General features: G+C 37.7%; 1 protein-coding gene across 1 annotated transcript in view; it reads right to left on the bottom strand.

Annotated features, from left to right (window-relative positions):
• Positions 1-22,521, bottom strand: part of LOC118203478 (uncharacterized) — a 102,142-nt gene that overhangs the window by 11,952 nt on the left and 67,669 nt on the right. The window contains exon 7 of the mRNA XM_085808313.1: positions 20,372-20,538. Within this exon, the coding sequence (XP_085664439.1) occupies positions 20,372-20,538 (167 nt within the window). The remainder of the gene's footprint in view (positions 1-20,371; positions 20,539-22,521) is intronic.

The raw sequence follows: 22,521 nt of genomic DNA, 5'->3' as shown, positions 1-22,521 counted from the left end.
ATTCAGACAGTATGGAAGTGGAGGATGGATTGGAAATTCCTGAACATCTGCTCCCGCGCAAATCTAAAAAGGAACACAGGAAGAACAAACATCAATCATAATGGCCACCCTCGTCTCATGGAACTGTCGCGGTTTCCACCGAAATTTCCTTGACATCAAAGCTATGATCAATACTTATCATCCTTTGTGCTTCGCAATACAAGAGACAAATCTGAAACCAGATCAACATGCAAAACTTCGGAGATTTTCTCTCGTCAGGAAGGATAACCTTGCAGGTGAGCGTGCCAGTGGAGGTGTATGTCTCCTCACCTCACTGGACTATCCCTCAAGTTCCTTTCCTTTGACAACTTCTCTCCAAGTTGTCGCTGTACAAGTAAACTTTCATATTGTAGCTTCAGTCATTTCTCTTTATTTGCCTCCTAATGAGCACATTGATCAGCAAGTTTTAAATGATCTTTTAGAGCAGCTGCCTGAGCCTTTCATAATAATAGGAGATTTATTAACGGCCATAGTCCGCTCTGGGGTAGTAAAGATACAAATTGCCGTGGAAGACAAATTGAGCAGATGATCGAAGATCATAGCCTTTGTCTCCTGAATAATGGGCAAAATACTTACTTCCATGAGCCTTCAATTACATTCCACGCTCTCGACCTTGCCATCTGTTCACCATCTCTGTTGCCATTTTGCACTTTTAGTGTGGGAAATGATCTTTACAACAGCGATCACTATCCTATTTTTATATCTCTTGCACGAAGAGGAGCAAACCCCATGTCGAGATCCCCTCGACTCGTACTCGATAGGGCAGACTGGGAACTCTTCTCTTCCATTGCAGAGCTCACAGATGAAATGGTAGAAAATACGCATATCGATGATGCTGTTGAAACTGTTATAAATACTATTATTGAGGCAGCTATGCTTTCCATTCCTAAAACATCAGGAAAAATACTGAAATATTCGAAACCGTGGTGGAATTGCGACTGTCATGAAGCACTGAAACAGCAGAAAAAAGCATGGGGTATTTTTCGTAGATATCCTACTCTGCGAAACCTCATAGCATTTAAAAGAGCCAAAGCAAATTCACGAAAAGTAAGGAGGCAGAGCCAAAGGAATTCCTGGATCTCATATGTGTCGTCAATAACCTCCTCCACGCCTAGTAAGCGGGTTTGGGAAAGAGTTCGAAAAGCATGCGGAATCTATAAAGACCACTCACTTTCCTTTTTGGAAAAAGATGGCCGTGTGATTAGCTCCATAGAAGAAATAGCGAATACCATTGGTGAAACATTTGCTGCCGTTTCTTCCAGCAGAAACTATTCACCTGCATTTCTGTCTATCAAGCAGTACTCTGAAATAAATCCCATCGCATTCAACTCTTCCAAATCTGAGCCTTACAATAGAGCATTTACTATGCAGGAATTAAAGAGAGCTTTGTTGCTGACACATAAGTCTTCTCCGGGTTTTGATGGCATAAATTACGAAATACTAAAGCATCTGTCCTATAAGTCACTGACTGCCCTTCTCACTGTCTACAATAGAGTGTGGAAGGAGAGTATTTTTCCCAGTGCATGGAGGAGAGCTGTAGTAATTCCTATTGCGAAGCCAGGGAAAGATCCAAGGAATCCTGCCAACTATCGGCCCATTGCCCTTACCAGTTGTGTATTCAAACTGTTTGAAAAAATGGTAAACAGCCGCCTAGTCTACTTCTTGGAAAAGAATAATATTATATCGCCTTATCAAAGCGGTTTTCGAAAGGGAAGAACGACCGTAGATAATATGCTCCTGTTAGAGACATCTATTCGTAAAGCTTTTGTCAAAAGAATTCACCTTGTCTCAATATTCTTTGACATTGAGAAAGCTTATGATAAGGCATGGTGATACGGTATACTTCTCGATCTTCACGAGAGTGGCTTGCGCGGCAACCTACCAATTTTCATTCAGAATTTCCTGAACGCTAGAACTTTTCAAGTAAGAGTTGGCTCTGTTTTGTCCGACGTTTTTGAACAACAAGAGGGTGTTCCTCAAGGCTGAGTGCTTAGTGTAACCCTGTTTAGTTTAAAAATAAACTCTGTACTAAAAGAACTTCCTCCCACCATCTTGGGATCTCTATATGTTCATGATCTGCAGATTAGCTGTCGAGGGGCAGACATGAGATACGTACAGAGGCAATTGCAGATGGCTCTGAATAAAATCCAAGAATGGTCAGACAAACAGGGATTTACATTTTCGAAACAGAAAACTGTATGCGTGCACTTTTGTAGGAAGCGTGGTCTCCATCCTGAACCTCAGTTATATTTGAATGGTACAATTATTCCAGTTGCGCCTGAAGTAAAATTTTTAGGAGTGACATTCGACCGAAAATTGACTTTCCTTTCTCATGTTTTAAACCTGAGAAAGAAGTGTCTAAAAACACTAAATATTTTAAAAGTGTTGGCGAATACCTCCTGGGGTGCAGAGCGTTGCTCCATGCTTCGCATTTACAGAGCGCTTATCTGCTCTAAACTGGACTATGGCTCAGTTGTTTATGGATCCGCTCGGTCATCTGTTTTGTTAAAACTGGATCCTGTTCACCATCAAGGTTTGAGGATTTGTTCAGGAGCTTTCAGGACTTCTCCTGTCCAGAGCCTGTATGTTGACTGTAATGAACCATCACTTTATCTCAGGCGTGAACAATTGTCCCTTTTGCAATATTTTAATATACTATCCCAACCTAAACATCCCAATAAGCTGTGCTTACTTGATGATGTGTGTAACGCGTTATTTGAAACACGTCGATCTTCTGTTCCTACATTTTTCTTAAGAGTTCGCCCTGTCATTGAGGAACTTTCCCTCTCTGATATGCACCCCCAAGCAGTACAGAATTTTGAAATCCCACCTTGGGAAAATGCACGGATTCAGCGTCTTGATGTTTTTAAGTATCATGTGAAGGCAAGCACTAACGAGATTATTTACAGACAACTCTTTGCTGAGCACAGGCAGAAATATAGCAGTAATTATCCGATATACACAGATGGATCAAAGTCAAATGATGATGTCGGGATGGCTTTTGTATTTGAAAATTACATTGAGAGCAGATGCCTACACCATGCTTACTCAGTCCTAACATCCGAACTAACTGCAATATATTATAGTCTTTTATACATCTCAAGGCTCTGCTACAAAATCTTTATAATTTATACAGATTCGTATAGTGAAGCTTTTCCTAATACTCAAAATCCAGTAATAGTGGATATTCTCAAAATACATATAAACTTAATGAATCGTGGATATGAAATCCTGTACTGCTGGTTTCTTGGGCATTGTGGGAATAAAAGGGAATGAGCTGGCAGATATCACAGCAAAATGTGCGGTTGAACTGTCCAGTCGTCTCATCCCTTTTGCAGACATCTGTTGTGTTGTGAAACAAAATACCCGAAAAAAATGGCAGCAACTTTGGGATATTCAGCTTCAAAATAAATTAAGACATGTAAATCCTAGAATTGAGCACTGGGAATTAACCAAAAATCGTAAGGAGGAAGTTCTTTTGACTATAATCATCTTTGGTTTTTGCGCCATAATTTCTCACTCACTCACTCACTCACTAACTCACATTGCCCCTTAAATCCTAAACTGCAGAGTCAATTCTTACTCAACAGGATATCTAACTGTTTGACTAATTCTTTCTATATTCCTTATTCACAACCCCTCAGGGGCTCACTTTTGTGAGTACGGATGTGGCAATCCCGAGGTACCCTAGCCCTTTAAGGGATCACTTTCTTGGTGAGACGGGGGTCATGATCCTGGGGCCCTTTTCCTCCCTTCCTTTTCATCTCTCCTCTCTACTATATTCATTTTTTCCCGCCCTTGTGGTTTTCCTTTACCGAGGTTCGGGCTCAAAGTGAGATCCTGTCACATCCCTTTGTTTATAGTTTCTCATGGAGAGAAAACCACCTACGCGTTTGCCGTGCGTTGTGACCCGTAAGGCTGGAAAGGAGGGTCCTGGTAGTTGAGGGGTGAGGTACTGTCCCCAACACACTGCTTTGGCCTCTGCTTCAGATTGAAACGGGAGTCACTTAGTTGTCCCCACTAGTGTCAATCGGCTGGTCACTCATCCTTAGGGCCCTCAGGGGGCTTACTTTTGTGAGTACGGGTGTGGCAATCCCGAGGTACCCTAGCCCTTCAGGGGATCATGTTCTTGGTGAGACGGGTGTCACGATCCTGGAGCCCCAGTGATCTATCCTCTTTTCCGTCTCCTCTCCTCTTGGCTGGAGCTTTTTCCCTTCCCTTTTCCCTTGCGGTTTCTCTCTACGGAGTTTGGGGCTCGTCACGAGAGGCTGGAACAGACCTTGTCTCTAGTTCTCGAGTGGCGAGAAAACTGCCCACGTGTTTGCCGTGCGTGGAGACCCGTGTCGCTGGAAAGGAGGGTCCTGGTAGTTGAGGGGCGAGGTACTGGCCCCAACACACTGCTTTGGCCTCTGCTTCAGCTAAACGGGAGGCACCTTAGTCGTCCTCATGGGTGTCAATCGGCTGGTCACTAGTCCTTGTGTCAGTGGCTTGGGGTCAAGCTCTCGGGAGTACCTGCTTTCGGGAAAGCCGACTGTGGGGCTTCAGTTTGCGTATAGGTCTGGCTAGCCCTAACACAGGAATCTGTGTTCCCTTGTTGGGCTCCGTGGTGGGCGGGGCCGTCGGACCCGAATCTTTCTTCTCTTCAATATGGCTTCTTCACACATATATTTAATTCAAGATTTCAAGGTCACTCCAGTCTCTCAACCTAGCTCTGAAACGTCTACTACTAAACCAGTCACTCAACCTAGTTCTGAAACATCTACTAATAAACCAATCATTCAACCTAGTTCTGAAACGTCTACTACTAAACCGGTCACTCAACCTAGTTCTGAAAATTCTGCAAAAAAATTACGGACAGATGCAAATAAAAAGTATAAGCAAATAAAAAGCAAATGCATAAGATGTCTCCTTTCGTAATAAATAAATACATCCAGTCTTGTATTGGTGAGCCGAGAAACATAAAGCGTCTCCGCTCCGCACACTTGCTTATTGATACAAACTCAGCCACCCAGTTTGCTTCTTTACTTCAGATTACTAAACTTGGACAAGCGAATGTCACTGTAACACCCCATAAGTCACTGAGCTATTGTCGTGGTGTAATCTCAGAATTCGATCTTCTGTATGTTTCTGAAGAAGAGATCGCTTCTGAGTTATCCGAACAAAATGTCTGCGGTGTAAGGGATCAAGATGCGTAAAGAAGGTAAGTTGATAGACACGAAACACGTGATCCTTACCTTCAACACGCCTGATCTGCCTAAGAATATTAAGGCCGGATATCTAAACATTCCTGTAAGACCTTATATTCCAAACCCTATGCGATGTTTCCAATGCCAGCGTTTCGGCCATTCTAAGACGTCTTGTCGTGGCAGGCTCACATGCGCCCGATGCTCACAGATTGGCCACGATTGTGATAATTGTACCGCTGCGCATTTGTGTATAAATTGCAAGGGTGACCACCCAGCATTTTCTCGCTTGTGCCCAAAATGGAAATCGGAAAAGGAAATCCAGACTACAAAAGTTACTAGGAACATCTCCTACGCCGAAGCGAGAAGACTAGTCCAGAGCACACAGCTTCGACGAAATTCATCATACGCCAGTGCTATTAAATCATCTCGTACAGTTGCCACCCAAACATCAATAGGCACACAGACCCTACCAAATAAAACCCAAAAGTCTACATCCAACAAGAAAAAAGAAAATGCAACCCATATAGTACAAAAAAGAGAAACAGTTATTCAAAGTAAACCGAAAACTCCCACACAAAAAATATCAAATAAAAATAGAAGTCGCAGCAATAGCTCTCTTGATGAGATGATTTCTGAATCTGCGGATTCAGACTTTATGGAAATGGAAGAGGGTCTGTGAGTTCGAAGGCATCTATTTCCACGAAAAACAAAAGAACAGCACAGGAAAAACAGAAACCATTCATAATGGCCACCCTCGTGTCATGGAACTGTCGCGGTTTCCACCGAAATTTGCTTGACATCAAATCTATAATAAATGCATATCATCCTGTGTGCTTAGCTATACAGGAAACAAATCTGAAACCTGAAACCCATGCAAAACTTCGGAGGTTTTCTATAGTCAGAAAGGATAACCTTGCAGGTGAGTGTGCCAGTGGAGGTATAGGTCTCCTCTCGTCACTGGATTATCCCTCAAATGTACTTTCTTTGACGACATCCCTCCAAGTTGTCGCTACTCAAATAAATTTTGATATTGTTGTTTCATTTGTTTCTTTGTATTTGCCTCCAAATGAGCACATTTATCAGCAAGATTTAAATAATCTAATAGAGCAGCTGCCTGAGCCTTTTATCATAATAGGAGATTTTAACGGCCATAGTTCGCTCTGGGTTAGTAAAGATACGAATTGCCGAGGAAGACGAATTAAGCAGATGATCGAAGATCATAGCCTTTGTCTCCTAAATAATGGGCAGGATACTTACTTCCATGAGCCTTCAAGGACATTCCACGCTCTCGACCTTGCCATCTGTTCACCATCTCTGTTGCCACTTTGCAATTTTAGTGTCCGAAATGACCTGTACAACAGCGATCATTATCCCATTTTTGTGTCTCTTGCATGAAGAGGAGCAAACCCCGTGTCGAGACTCCCTTGGTTTATCCTGGACAGGGCAGACTGGGAACTCTTCTCTTCCTCCGCAGAGCTCACAGAGGAAATGGTAGAAGATGTGCATATCGATGATGCTGTGGAAGCTGTTACTAATACTCTTATTCAGGCAGCTATGCTTTCGATTCCTAGAACATCAGGAAAAATTCTAAAATATTCGAAACCGTGGTGGAATCGCGACTGTCATGAAGCACTGAAAAAACAGAAAAAAGCATGGGGTATTTTTCGTAGATATCCTACTCTGCGAAACATCATAGCCTTTAAAAGAGCCAAAGCAAATGCACGAAAGGTAAGAAGGCAGAGCCAGAGGGATTCCTGGATTTCATATGTGTCATCAATAACATCTTCTACGCCTAGTAAGCGGGTTTGGGAAAGAGTTCGAAAAGCATGCGGTATATATAAAGACCACTCACTTTCCTTTTTGGAAAAAGATGGCCGAGTGATTAGCTCCATAGAAGAAATTGCAAATACTATTGGTGAGACATTTGCTGCCGTCTCTTCCAGCAGAAACTATTCACCTGCATTTCTCTCTACGAAGCAGCACTCTGAAATAAATCCCATCGCATTCAACTCTTCCAAATCTGAGCCTTACAATAGAGCATTTACAATGGTGGAATTAAAGAGAACTTTATTGCAGACACATAGGTCTTCTCCGGGTTTTGATGGCATAAATTACGAAATGCTAAAGCATCTGTCCTATAAGTCACTGAATGCCCTTCTCTCTCTTTATAATAGAGTGTGGAAGGAGCATATTTTCCCCAGTGCACGGAGGAGAGCTAATTCCTATTGCTAAGCCAGGGTAGTGGTAGTGGTAGTTGTAGATTTATGGCGCAAAGCTCTATAGGCCATATGTGCCAAACGCAGGATTCGTATTTCGCATTTGAAGTATAAAAGAAAAAATTCAAAGCAACAGAACACTTTTAAAATCGAGGCAAGTAAAAAAGATAGTGAAATGGTGGGATGAAAATGTTGATTATGATTTAGATAATGAAATATGCAAAATAGATATAAAATCTTAAAATATCCGATTCATTAAAATTCTAACATAAAATCTCAAGAAAAAAAAATCAAATTAAATAATAGAAACCTGTTTCTTTCAGGTAGTCAAACAAATTGGTATTGACCTCTCTTCCGATTAAACGGTCGAGAGGCAGGTCGCAGCTATTAAAATACTTCTCACGAAGACTATTAAAATACGGATATTCAATTAAAATCTGATATACTGAGAGACAAACATCACAGTTTGCACAAACAGGCTCGTTTTCAGCTTCCAAAAGGTAGTTATGTGTTACTCTAGTGTGACCAATTCTAAGGCGAGTCAAAAGAACTTGTTCCTTACGATTGCAAGTAGTGTGCCAATGTTCTATTTTAGCCTTCACCCTTCTCGACATGTTTTGTATCTGAATGTCCCAAAGTTGTTGCCATTTATATCTGATCCTCTCTTTGATGACACAACAGATATCTCTAAAAGGGATGAGGCGGACAGACCTTTTAACAGCAGATTTTGCTGTGATGTCTGCCAGCTCGTTGCCTTTTATTCCTGTATGTCCAGGGACCCAGCAGTAAAGAATTTCATATCCACGACTTCTTAATTTAATATTTAGCTTCAGTACATCCACTATCACAGGATTGTCGGGGCTTGAAATGGATTCTAAAGCTTTTAGTGCACTGTAGGAGTCTGTATATATCATGAAATTTTTATAGCAAAGCGTTGAGATGTACCAAAGTGCATAATAGATAGCAGTTAGTTCAGTGGTTAAGACCGAGGAAGCGTCCTGTAACTGTCTGCCCTCCAAGTGGTCACCAATTATACAAGACATCCCAGCGTGACAAGTTGACTTTGATCCATCCATATATACGGGAAGATAACTGCTGTAATTATGCCTGTGCTCAGCAAAAATTTGTCTGTATATGATGTCATTTGTGGTTGTTTTTCCGTAACTGTGGAAAATGTCAAGAAGCTGGATTTGAGCATTTTCCCAAGGTGTGATCTCAAAATGCTGTACTGCTTGTGGGGACATATCAGATAAGGAGAATTCTTCAATTAGAGGACAAATCCTGGTAGGAAAATAAGGCACACAGGATGGACGTGCTTCAAATAAATGGTCACAGCTATCATCAAATAAACACAGTTTTAAGGATGGTCAGGTTGAGACAATATATTAAAATACTGTAAAAGAGACAACTCCTCACGCCTCAAACGGAGTGATGGCTCGTGACAGTCAACATAAAGGCTCTGCACAGGAGATGTCCTGAAGGCTCCAGAACAAATCCGCAGAGCCTGATGATGAACAGGATCTAGTTTTAACAACACTGAAGACCGGGCAGATCCGTAAACAACTGAGCCGTAGTCCAGTTTAGAGCAAATTAGAGCTCTGTAAATGCGAAGCATGGAGCAACGCTCTGCACATCAGAAGGTGTTCGCCAAGACTTTTAAGATATTCGGTCGAACATCACCCCTAAAAATTTTACTTCAGGTGCAACTGGAATTACAGACCCATTGAGGTATAATTCAGGCTCAGGATGGAGACCTCGCTTTTTACAAAAATGCATGCACACAGTCTTCTGTTTTGAAAACGTAAATCCTTGTCTTTTTGCCCATTCGTGGATCCTGTTCAAAGCGATCTGGAGCTGCCTCTCTACATATCTCATATCCACACCCCGACAACTAATTTGTAGATCATCAACATATAAAGATCCTGAAATGGTGGGAGCAAGTTCTTTTAATACAGAATTTATTTTTAGGGTGAACAGAGTTACACTAAGCACACAGCCTTGAGGCACACCCTCTTGCTGTTCAAAAATATCTGAAAAAACAGAGCCAATCCTTACTTGAAAAGTCCTAGTATTCAAGAAATTCTGAATGAAAATTGGCAGGTTGCCGCGCAAGCCACTCTCGTGAAGATCCCGAAGTATACCGTATCTCCATGCCTTATCATAAGCTTTCTCAATATCAGAGAATACCGAGACAAGGTGAATCCTTCTTACAAAAGCTTTTCGAATGGATGTCTCTAAGAGCAGCATATTATCTACGGTAGTTCTCCCCTTTCGAAAACCACTTTGATAAGGTGATATAATATTATTCTTTTCCAAGAAGTAGACTAGGCGGCTGTTTAGCATTTTTTCAAACAGCTTGCAAAGGCAACTCGTAAGGGCAATTGGCCGATAGTTGGAGGGTTTCCTTGGATCTTTCCCTGGCTTAGCAATAGGAATGACAACAGCTCTCCTCCATGCACTGGGAAAAATACGCTCCTTCCACACTCTATTGTAAAGCGTGAGAAGGGCATTCAGTAACTTATAGGACAGATGCTTTAGCATTTCGTAATTCACACCATCAAGACCCGGAGAAGACCTATGTGTCTGTAACAAAGCTCTCTTTAACTCTAGCACAGTAAAATCTCTATTATAGGGCTCAAAGTTGGAAGAGTTGAAAGTGATGGATTTTTCTCAGAGCGTTGCTTGATAGAAAGAAATGCAGGTGAGTAATTTCGGCTGGAAGAAACGGCAGCAAATGTCTCACCAATAGTATTCACAATTTCTTCTATACAGCTAATCACTCGGCCATCTTTTTCCAAAAAGGAAAGTGAGTGGTCTTTATATATTCCGCATGCTTTTCGAACTCTTTCCCAAACCCGCTTACTAGGTGTTGAGGATCTTATTGAGGACACATATGAAATCCAGGAATCCCTCTGGCTCTGCCTTCTTACTTTTCGTGCATTTGCTTTAGCTCTTTTAAATGCTATGAGGTTTCGCAGAGTAAGATATCTACGAAAAATACCCCATGCTTTTTTCTGTTTTTTCAGTGCTTCATGACAGTCGCGATTCCACCATGGTTTCGTATATTTAAGCATCTTTCCTGATGTTCTAGGAATGGACAGCATAGCTGCCTGAATAATAGTATTAGTAACAGCTTCAACAGCGTCATCGATATGCACATCTTCTGCCATTTCCTCTGTCAGCTCTGCAATGGAAGAGAAGAGTTCCCAGTCTGCCCTGTCCAGTATAAACCGAGGAAGTCTCGACATGGGGTTTGCTCCTCTTTGTGCAAGAGACACAAAGATGGGATAATGATCGCTGTTGTACAGGTCATTTCCGACCCTAAAAGTGCAAAATGGCAATAGAGCTGGTGAACAGATGGCAAGGTCGAGAGCGTGGAATGTCCTTAAAGGCTCATGGAAGTACGTATCTTGCCCATTATTCAGGAGACAAAGGCTATGATCGTCGATTATCTGCTCAATTTGTCTTCCTCGGCAGTTTGTATCTTTACTACCCCAGAGTGGACTATGGCCGTTAAAATCTCCGATTATTATAAAAGGCTCAGGCAGCTGCTCTATAAGACCATTTAAATCTTCCTGATCAATGTGTTCATTTGGAGGCAAATACAGAGAAACGACTGTAACAACAATATCAGAATTTGTTTGAGTAGCGACAACTTGGAGGGGTGTCGTCAAAGGAAAGGAGCTTGATGGGTAGTCCAGTGAGGTGAGGAGACCAACACCTCCACTGGCACGCTCACCTGCAAGGTTATCCTTCCTGACGAGAGAAAAAGTTTTGCCTGTTGTTCCGGTTTTAGATTTGTTTCCTGTATTGCGAAGCATACAGGATGATAAACATTGATTATAGCTTTGATGTCCAGCAAATTTCGGTGGAAACCGCGACAGTTCCATGAGACGAGGGTGGCCATTATGAATGATTTTTGTTCTTTCTGTGCTGTTCTTTTGTTTTTCGTGCAAGTAGATGCCTGGGAACTTCTAGACCCTCTTCTACTTCCATACTGTCTGAATCCGCATATTCAGATATCATGTCATCAAAAGAGCTACTGCTGGTGCTTTTAGTTTTATTTGATACTTTTTGTTTGGTAGTATTACTAAAACTAGATCCCGTTCATCATCAGGCATTTTGTATATCTTCTGGTGCGTTTAGAACATCTCCAGTCCAGTGTCTCTATGTTGACTGCCAGGAACCATCGCTTTGGTTAAGACGTGAGCAGTTGTCTCTCTGCTACTATTTCAATGTTAAGTCACTTCCTGACCATCCAAACCATATTTCTTCCTTCGATGACAGTTGCAAACTCTTGTTTGAGGCTAGACCATCCCATATGCCTTATTTCTCACTTAGGGTTAACTCTCTAATTGAGAAATACCACATGACAGATCTCTCTACCCAGGCAGTAAAGCATTTCGAAATCTCACCTTGGGAAGATGCTCGGATTTCACTATTAGACCTTTTCCAGCATTTTGCCAAGCAAGATACTAACGAGTTTGTGTACAGACAACTTTTTTCTGACCACAGGCGCAAATACAATAGTTACGTCCCTGTATACACAGACGGATCAAAAGCAGCAGGACACGTTGGTGCATCCTTTATTATTGATGACCACATTGATGGTAAAAGACTGCATGACGCCTGCTCGGTCTTCACCTCAGAATTAAATGCTATATATTATGCTCTTTTGTTCATTTCTAAGCAATATCGAAGACAATTTATTATATATACAGACTCGTTTAGTGCTTTGAAATCCTTAAATTCAAGTCATAAGGCTCAGCATTCCAATGTTGTTGATATTTTGAGCCTTAACCTCAAATTAAGAAGCAGTGGGTATGATATTCTTTACTGTTGGGTTCTAGGACGTGTGGGTATTAAAGGGAACGAGCTAGCAGACATCACAGCCAAATCTGCAGTTCATTTTGCGCATCGCCTCGTCCCGTTTAATGACATCCGTAAAGTCATCAAGGACACGTTGTTGTTTAAATGGCAGGAAGTCTGGGATACTCAGCCAGCAAATAAGCTGAAAAGTATCAAACCAAAAATTGAATGCTGGGAGTCAAATAGGAGCTGGAAGGAGGAAGTTTTGCTGACCCGTCTGAGAACTGGTCACTCATATATTACCCATAGTTATCTGTTAAAAGGTGAGAGTGAACCAGCGTGTCCAAACTGTTTTGCTGTAATGTCAGTTCGTCATTTCTTATTAGAATGTCCAAATTTTAAAAATCTTCGTTTGAAACTTTTTAAGAAATGTGACTTGCCTCTTGACCATATCATAGGAAAAGAGGTCAATCCAAATTTGTTTCATTCATGTTTGTTTTGTTTTTTTAATTTCATTAATTTCATGTGCTGATAATGCACCAGTATTGGTAGGCTTGAAGACTGGTGTTGCAGGCATCTTAAGAAAGGAAAATTCAGATTTTCAGATGATTCTGAAAGAAATAGGTATGTTTTATCAAATATAATTTGATTTTGTTGTGTTACCTTATTGTTTTTAATAAGAAGTTTTTTAATAACTCTCATGTTTGATGATTTTAGTCTTGTTTTTTGTAACTGAAATAATTATGTGATGTGTGTAGTATTTTATTTCAAACATTTTATCATTGTATTCATTAGCATTGTAGATAATCCCATCATTGTATTTTAACCTATTCTTGTGATTTTTATGTTATCTGTTTGTTTATATGTCTTTTGGTGTTAAAAAGTTTCTTTGACATGTGTTCTGGCGCAGATAACCATTGAGGTTTTGTGCCAAGAAACCCATCACCATCACCATCACCATCACCTTATTCACAAAATCTCAATAACCTTTTACATCGACTCTACACAATTCTCTTGAGAAATAACCACTGCTAACGATCATTTTCTACTTATGCTGCGTCACAAAACAGTCATTTGCACAGAAAGAAATATTTGCTTAACAGACACATAGCCTTAAGGTGAAATTTCGCGAAAGCACTAGAACAACAGAGTACAATATGCCAGTAATAAGGTAACCAGATTCCTATCAAACCTAGTAAAAATCTTTAAATTTTAACAACATGAGCATACAGCTCTACAGAATCAAAATTCTCCTTAGTCATTTTAAAATACTTGCACTAAAACACACAAACACTAAAATATTTACTAATCAACCTACAATTACTACACCTTTCAATTAAGAACATCTAACTAGTTTTTATTACCAACACCAAAGACAATTACTTGTGAAAAAATAAAAGTCATAAAACAACACAGATTAATCAAGTCCAAACTACTGTGTGCACTAACTACTAAACAAATTCCAGAGTTGCCAACTCTCCCGACTTAGGCGGGAGACTCCCGATTTTCGACCGCTCTCCCGCCAACCCGATTTACAATATATTTCTCCCGACTTTTTCTTATTCTTAAAATTTCTCACGATTTTTATGGAACTTGGCTTAATATACTTTGTTATATGAACAAAAAAAAAAAGTGATTTTGGACTTCTGAAAGCAATTGAATTTTCTCTAGATTATATCTAAAACAAAACTTTGTGAATTAGATAATTTCTGCTTTGTGAGTGAGAGCATATATGTATCCAGAAACATCGTTCTCCAATTCTCCAATGGGCATCGTGTCACTTGGCATATATTAACCAATGAGGACAATGCAAGCTGTTATTTGGATGTTCTTTAGTTATTTCGGTCATTTTGTCCTGAGTTGTGTGAGTACACGTGCCTTCGGAAAATAGTTTTAGAAATTATCATCTTTTCTTATGTCCTGCGAGAAAGGTGAAATACTTGTGTACATTTCAAAAATTGTACACATTTGGCTTTCCTTCCATTATTTCCTCAAGGAAATGTAATCAATTTGCAATGTGTACCGCCTGTCATTGCGATTTTTCGATTTCGCATGGTGGAAGGGCGGATGTTCTCAAACATGTGCGTACACAAAAACACAAGGACAAAATTAGTTGTTTTGAAAAAAAACGAAAAATTTAATTTTTATTGGAAAGCGAAGGACCAAAAAGTTATTGATGCAGAATATCTGTTCTCTGCCTTTTTTACTGGAGCACAATCTGCCACTGAATGCATCGGATCACGCTGCAGCTTTATTTAGAAAAATGTTTCCCGATAGTGAAATCGCTAAGAAATACTCAAGTGCAAGAACCGAAACAGGTGCAATTGTTAAAGAAATGGATTTGGAAAATAAATCTTCAGTTATTGATTGCATTAAAACAGCTCCGTTCTGCCTCTCTACGGATGGAAGCAATAATACCGATTCAAAACTGTATCCAATTAGTGTTTCTTTTTTTAATTCAGAGTCTTCAGAAAATGAGTGCAGTTTACTTTCTGTCGCCACTTTAGAAGGACATTTGACAGGCTTTACTATAGCACAGCTAATTATTAAAACTTTAACAGAAAATGTAGTCCCTCTGGATAATTGCTTAGCACTTGGTGCTGATAATGCACCAGTATTGGTAGGCTTGAAGACTGGTGTTGCAGGCATCTTAAGAAAGGAAAATTCAGATTTTCAGATTATGAGGTGCACCTGTCACCTCTTAAATTTAGCAGCTGAAAAAGGGGCAGCTTCTTTACCAATAAATGTGGATGAACGCATTGTTGATATTTACTATTATCTTGAAAGGAGTTCTAAAAGGAAGGGAAAATTGAAACATTTTCAACAGCTGCATAACAGCAGGTTACAATTAGAAAACTTGGATGAAGTTATAAAATCAGCTAGGATTGACACCCAGTGGAGTTTAATTGGAAAACTGAAAGATGCTGATGGAATTTTAAAATATAGTGAACTGTCTAGAATTATGTTGGCCATCTTGACAGTTCCCCATATTAATGCAGAGTGTGAGAGGATTTTTAGTGTTGTTGCGAAAACGAGGACTAAATTTAGATCTAAAATTAGTGATGACACATTAGAAAAACTTTTATTAGCGAAAGCAGGCCTACGTGGCAATTGCTATGAACAAACTCATGAAGTTTCTTTCTTAAAGAAAGCAAAATCTGCCACTGTTTATAACATTTGTACGAAAACTGATTAAAGTTTTTCCCCCCCCCCCCCCCGTTTTCTTAAACGATGCAAGTAATAAAAATGTTTTTTTTATGTGTAAGGTATTTTTGTGTTGCTTGTATTTAATAAGTAGCTACTATTTAAAGTTAATTCATTATTAAAAACTATATTTTCATCATTTAAAAAGTCTTTTTAACATTGTGAAAAATCTCCCGATTTCTTAAAAAAAATCTCCTGATTTTTTATTGTCGTAGGTTGGCAAGTATGAAATTCAAACTCACAAAACTAAGGTAACCATCACAAACCAATTGTTTAACTCTCAGCAGTAGAAATAATGCTACAAATTATTCTTCACTTTAATCACAACTCATTATAAAAAGGCAAATTATTTATTTTAAAGAAAAAATTAGGCCCACCTTTCTTTGATAGACACTAAGTTCAAAGAATGCAGACCACAGGCTCACTTAATTACACAAAACAATAGCTATGAATATATACACATAAAACAATTATCTAAAAGCAATGCACAGAAAACAATTATCTTACGTTATTTACGTATAAAATACAAAGTAATCATTTCATCTGCCTGCCACATAACAAGATTTCACTAACAGAAGATACAAATTTTTTCCTAAACTAACAGTAACCTAGCATGCTGAAATTCAATTTCACAATTACTTAAGAACCCTATTACCTTCCTCACACACAGCTCAGTAACATATTCACATCCATGACAGTTTTTGCCCCAAGTTAATCAATTTTTACATTTTAAATTAAATATGCCTTTTCACAATATATCAAAAATAAATATCAATATGAATGAAAACAATAAAGTACTAAACAAATAAAGCTAATTAGCCTTTTGTTTAACCAAAAAAATCACACATTTCTCAATAAGAGCTTAAACAAAAATATGTAAAAGTTATTAAATATTAATGCAACGGGTTGAATAATTTCCAGCTATCAGTAGCATACTTAGATTAAGTCCTAACTTTCAATCAAATATGCATCAATAAAATCAATCATAACCAAGCAGTAACAATCAGTCGTACCAAAAACATACTTAGATTATAAATCCTAACTTCCAGTCACTAAAAAAATACTCCTTAGAAAAACAAATGGAACTAAATAACAAGAAATTCATTATAGTTGTCCACTCCTAGGCACAGTTAATTACTACTAAAAATTCAAATTGCCACTGGTGTCAGCCCCAGTTTGTATGGAAAGTTTTAGTGTGAAATATATGCAAAATAATCAAAGGAAAATTTTTTTTAAACTAAACTTTCTACCTAAAGTACATTTTGTCTTTTTTGTACAAATATGACATCAATAAGAAATAAACCCAGGTTCGATCAATATTTCTATTTACAATTCATTAACTGGATTTGTTGTAGAAAAAAAAAACATATTCCTAAACACATACATATACTATTTACCCCCATGGAGAGCAAAAAGGTCCCATTCTTTACCTCTTAACTCCTGCTTAAGCCTATTTTTTTGCTGACCGATTTCCTGTCAAGGAATCCACGGTTAGAAAAAACTCCAAGACCAGAATTACTACATTTAATTAATGTGGAGGTCATCAGTGTACAATGAGTAGAGAGTAAAGAGAGTCCTGAAAGAGTAGGAGGTAGTTCCTTTAAAACAGAAGTTATTTTTAAAATGAACAAAGTAACACTTAAAATGCAGCCTTCAGGCACATCCTCTTATCAGGGTTGCCACGCTACCTGGAAAACCGGGAGACCCGGGAAAAGTCAGGGAATTCGAAAATTGACCAAAAAATTCAGGGAAAAGTCAGGGAATTTAAGTATTTTTGTCAAAATCTGGAAAAGTCAGGGAAGTTCATACAATGATCCCGCCAAAAAAAGCGATTTTTGCGCCGACGTCGGAAGAGATAACTTTTTTGGCGAATTGCCTATCACGTGAGTGTCTGCTGGCATAAAGCCAATTTTCGCAGCTCCAATTTGATTGCCTTTTAGAAAGGCAAACCAAGTTTCCCGCAACTTTTGGTTTCCAGTATTCTCGAGAATCGCATGTGCAGTGCATGAACTAAAGAAAGTACCTGTTCTCGTATAAAACAAAATGGGTTTAATCTTAGTATACGGTACCATGGAGGTTAGAATCAAAGAATATGTATTGTAAAGAAGGAAAACCTCTCTGCAACAGACGTTGCTCCGTTCCATCATAGAGGGAAACAGCTGTGCATGCGTGATATATCTGCCGCCAAAGCTGGAAACCGGTGTCAAAGTTCGAAGCATTTATCGATAAGCATTTATCGCAAAATGTCGATAAGCATTTATCGCAAAAATGAAAATAACATGGTGCACACGTCGCCTAACAACGAGATTGTTTATTTCTCGAGTTACAGCTCTGGAGTGCACTTGCAGATGCGGAGCGGCGTAAATGAGACACTTTACCACTTGCTATATTGCAGCGCATGGCACTGCAACCTTGAAGTTTAGTCTTAGCGCAAGTAGTTAAACTCTAAATTAAACGAAAATATTTTTTGGCGCAAGTAAATTAATTCATAGGCTAGTAATTTTCAGGGGGGGGAAATACGAAAATCCGTTTTTAAAATTATTGCAAAAAATCCAAGAAGAAACGTCCCTTCTTGGATTTTTCGCAATAATTTAAAAACGGATTTTCGTAGCTTTCTTTTTGTCAAAGAACGTTTCTTCTTAACACATTTCTCAATTTCCGGTACACACCGCGGAGAGGGAAATTCTGGCCGCCAGGTTCCGTCGCCAAATCCCTTGGCAAATTTTCCCTCCGCATTCTAGCGGCGTAATAGCATTTTACTTGTATGGAAAATTTTCTTCTTTACATAGACCAAAGAATTAGAGATTTTTTGCATAGACGTTTTTTGGTTAAAATAATCTCCATGTATGGATTTGGCGACACGATGATGCGCAGTAAACGAGTCATTTTGGTCTTGGCGACAATTTTCAAAATCGTGCCAAAGCCTTACCGTATACTAGAATTTTACCGCAAAATCTTTTTTAACTTTTCTTTTTAATAAATACTTTGCCATTTTGCAGTAAAATAAAAAATAGTAATCTGTCATCTAGGCTAACCATGTAATATAACTATATTCGCTAAAATATCGTTGATTATTCTAATTCAATTTTTAAGTAATTATCTTTATTTTTATGTTATTTGTATAATTTAATGATGCTTCTTCCCTCTAAATTTATTAATTATTAGTAAATAATATTTCTAAATTTCAGGAAATTTTCTGTGGCATAATCTTGAAATTAATTCTAGCAGTATGATGACATACCATCACGAAATTTAATGCACATATTTTTTCTTATGTATGCTGCGAACTAAATATAAAATACCTCAATTTATTAAAATAGATTTCTTTGTTTCGTTTAGCTGCAGAATGTCTGCAAAAAAAGCCTTATTTTATTCCAGATTGGGAAGATTCTAATCTCAATCTTCAATGGAGAAAACAAGAACTATTATAATTATATTTGTGTTTTCAAGTGTTAAGGTGCTTTTTAAGAACATACCTCATACAAATTAAATTTACCTAAAATCTAACCTAACTATTTAGCATTGCGTTGTGATTTATAAGGACCGGATTAGCCTCGTGTTGAACTGGTGATGATCATGAGTAATAATTAAATAAAACATACATTTGTTATCCAATGTATATATCTTAAATTTTATTAAGTTTCTTAAGTGGAAAAGTAAACAAAATTATCAAACAAAGTATACCAAGAATAATTAAGAATAAATGTCCTCTGGGATTTATTGAATAATTAAGTGAATTTGCTACACAATACAAGTAATACCATAATTTACCTCTTAGCGTAGCCAACGTACATTACGCGGATAGATTGGAATTTTCTTGAAACGCACCTGGAAAACCTGGAAAAGTCGGGGAATTTCATTCTCCTGTTTGAGTGGCAACCCTGTCTTATTCAAAGTGATCTGACAGAAAAGAACCAAGCTTTATTTGAAATTTTTCTATCCCTAAAAAAATGAACAAAGTAACACTTAAAATGCAGCCTTCAGGCACATCCTCTTATTCAAAGTGATCTGACAGAAAAGAACCAAGCTTTATTTGAAATTTTTCTATCCCTAAAAAAATTTTGAATGAAAAGTCCACTTCTTTAACAATTTATGCTGTTTTTGTCCTTGCATTTGAGCATTTCTTATCGATTTCGTTATCGGGAAAAATTTTTTCTAAATAAAGACATGGGCAGCCTGATCCGATGTATTGTGTGGGAGGTTGTGCTCCAGTAAAAAGGAAGAGAACAGGCAATCTCTAATAGCATTTTAGTCCTTTGTTTCCACAGAAAAATTTAATTTTCCGTTTCCCCCCCCACCAATACAACTCATTGAATTTGTGTTTTTGTGTATGCACATATCAGCCTTCCACTGTGCAAACTCGAAATGACAAATGATACACATAACAAATTATTTAATTTCCTTGACAAAATACTGTGCATGATTTTTGAATGAGTATTTTATCTTTTTGGTACATATAAATAAGACAAATCTTAATAAGTTATTTCTCGAAAGCACGCAAAACTCACAGTGCTAAGTACACCTTGATCTTGCTTTGTCTCATTTGCTCAGACAAAACAGATGACCCGCTGCAGCACTTCACTCTCATTGGAGAAATGCAACGTAACATGTGCGCTCTCTGACACATAAAGAAAAAAGCATGCCATAATATCTTGCTGATGAAATGACTTTGGTCTTCTTTTATTTGTAATCTATAGAAAAACTAAGTGCTTTCAGATGCCAAATTTCTGGGCACGTTAAGCCCAGCTACATAAAAAAAAAAAAAAAAAAAAATTTAAAATTTTTCATTTAAAAATATCTTGCAAGTTTATATTTAAAATATGAATACCATGTTTTTACATATTTCTCATATGCACGTATGCTAAATGATACAATAGTTTTAAAATCATAACATTTTAGTACTGCTTGTAAAAATACCTTATTTCCATCTTGTTCCAATGAACTTGAAATACTTGGTGGAGGAGCAGCAGGTGGAGATAAAATTGCTGGTAAATGAGGGACAGTATTAAAATGAGGAATTTTCCGATGTTTAGAAGTAGTACCATTGCAAAGAGCAGGAAAGTGAGTGATTTCACCAAGAAGACCTACAAATCAGAAATATAAATATGTATTAACATAAACTTGCATGACACATCAAGGAAAAATTGCAATCCAACTTAACTTTTTGATTAACCATACATTTCAATACTTCACTCATTCCTGAAATCAATACTAAGGGAAAAAAAAATCCAAAAGATCTTGGAAGACACAATAAATATAGATTAATAATGTGAAATATGTTTTGCGATGTACACTGAATGCTGCTCAATTAAAGATAATAAGAATTGAAATATTAATTATGATTTATGAGTTACAGCCCACACATTACAGTTTAAATACATCCAACTGTTCTGCCTGAATTAAAATTAATTAGCATAGAAGACACATGATTTGTATACACACTGGCAGGGAACATTAAAGGAATAACTATAAAAATGTGCTTATGTTAATCCTCTGTTAAGTCTGAAAGGCAATTGGTAACTCAAGATCAACATTATTACTCAGTCCAATAGGGTTCAACTTCACTACACAGAAATATGCAAATTTCTGGCCCTATTCTTTCAGCATGCATCTAAAGGACCACAAAGGGGTGTTCAAATTCTAATTTCAAGGACTGTACAATTAGCTGGTGTGGAAGATGGTACATGTGGTTGCGAAGGCATCTGATGTATTATGAGAAAAAGCATACGATCAGGAGAGTGGAAGCTCCTATCAAAGCATCTTATTAAGAATCTGGAAATTGTTTAAAGACATAGATGATGTAAACAGGTCATAAAGTCAAGACTGAAATTGGCATCATGATAAACATGTCTCAGTTAAACAGCTATATGCAGTTTAACCCTGTAAGTGGCAAAATCGTACATATATATTCAAAAGTATTAATCATATTTTCAATTGAACAGATATGCATCTTGAAATGTTTTCAAACAATTGAAAGTAATATATATGTCAGAAGAACTGAATCAAGGTATAAACTGACAAAGTCACTTTAAAAATCCAATCTAGAAAATACCATTAACTCCAGGTGGTTTTTGAAAATTTTTAAGTTTGGAGTTTTATCTTTGGCCACTTGGAAGGTTAAATGTAAAAAAATCAAGATCAACATAATAATTATGACAAATAAAAAATTTCATTCATGACTACAGTTCTGCTGGATAACATTTTGTTTATTTATGATAGTTATTGTACAGAAGTTCATTTTTTAGTATGACTGACATGCTTTATTATCTAAGTGATACCAATAGGTTATAGCATTAATACTAGAATATCTTAAATAAGAATATATCTTAATCTTAAATAAGAACATTTTAATACTATAATTCTGCCTCCTTATTCAATCTCTAACACAAAAATTTCTCATTTGTGCCTACTTTCATATACAGGCTGTTTATCAAAGAATATTCCAACTCTAAATGGCTGTATCTCTTCAACCAAAGAAGTCAGCTAAAAATTTTACAAATTGTAGCAAATGAAAAGTTGATAAGTTCTTTATTTGGTGATAACTTGTATAATTAGCCTTATAAGTGCCTGTCATGCTAGCTATGCAAGTTGATTCAATAAATTCATGCAAAGATGATAGCTGAACAACAAAAAGTGCTCTGTGCTATTGAATTTGTTGTAAATGAGTCGATTGCAACTGTTCAACAAAAATTTTGCCACAAATACACAAATATGTCCTTCTAATAAATAGAGTATCTTACATTGGTTTTGCCAGTTTTCTGATTAAGAGGGACATTTACAAAGGCTCAAGTTCTGGTTGACTGCCTATGTCTGAAGAGAATGAGGGATGGATTTTTAAAAAAATCCATTAACAGTCAAAAAATAAGCAAGGTAGCTAGGAACTGCAAAGGCCAAGCACGATGATAGTAAAATGTTAAGAAAGCAACAGACTTTCAAACCACACAAGTTACAGATGGTGCATGCTCTTGCCAAAATTAAGAACAGAAAATTGATTTTCACAACTTTGTTTTTAACGATCTTGAAAAAGACAATTCCTTCATATCACATTTATTCAGTGATTAAAGCAA

Source organism: Stegodyphus dumicola, chromosome X1 (genome assembly GCF_044657685.1).
Source record: "Stegodyphus dumicola isolate Sdum_Otavi_A_Nest chromosome X1, ASM4465768v1".
NCBI lineage: Eukaryota > Metazoa > Arthropoda > Arachnida > Araneae > Eresidae > Stegodyphus > Stegodyphus dumicola.
This window is presented reverse-complemented; position numbering and strand designations above follow the sequence as displayed.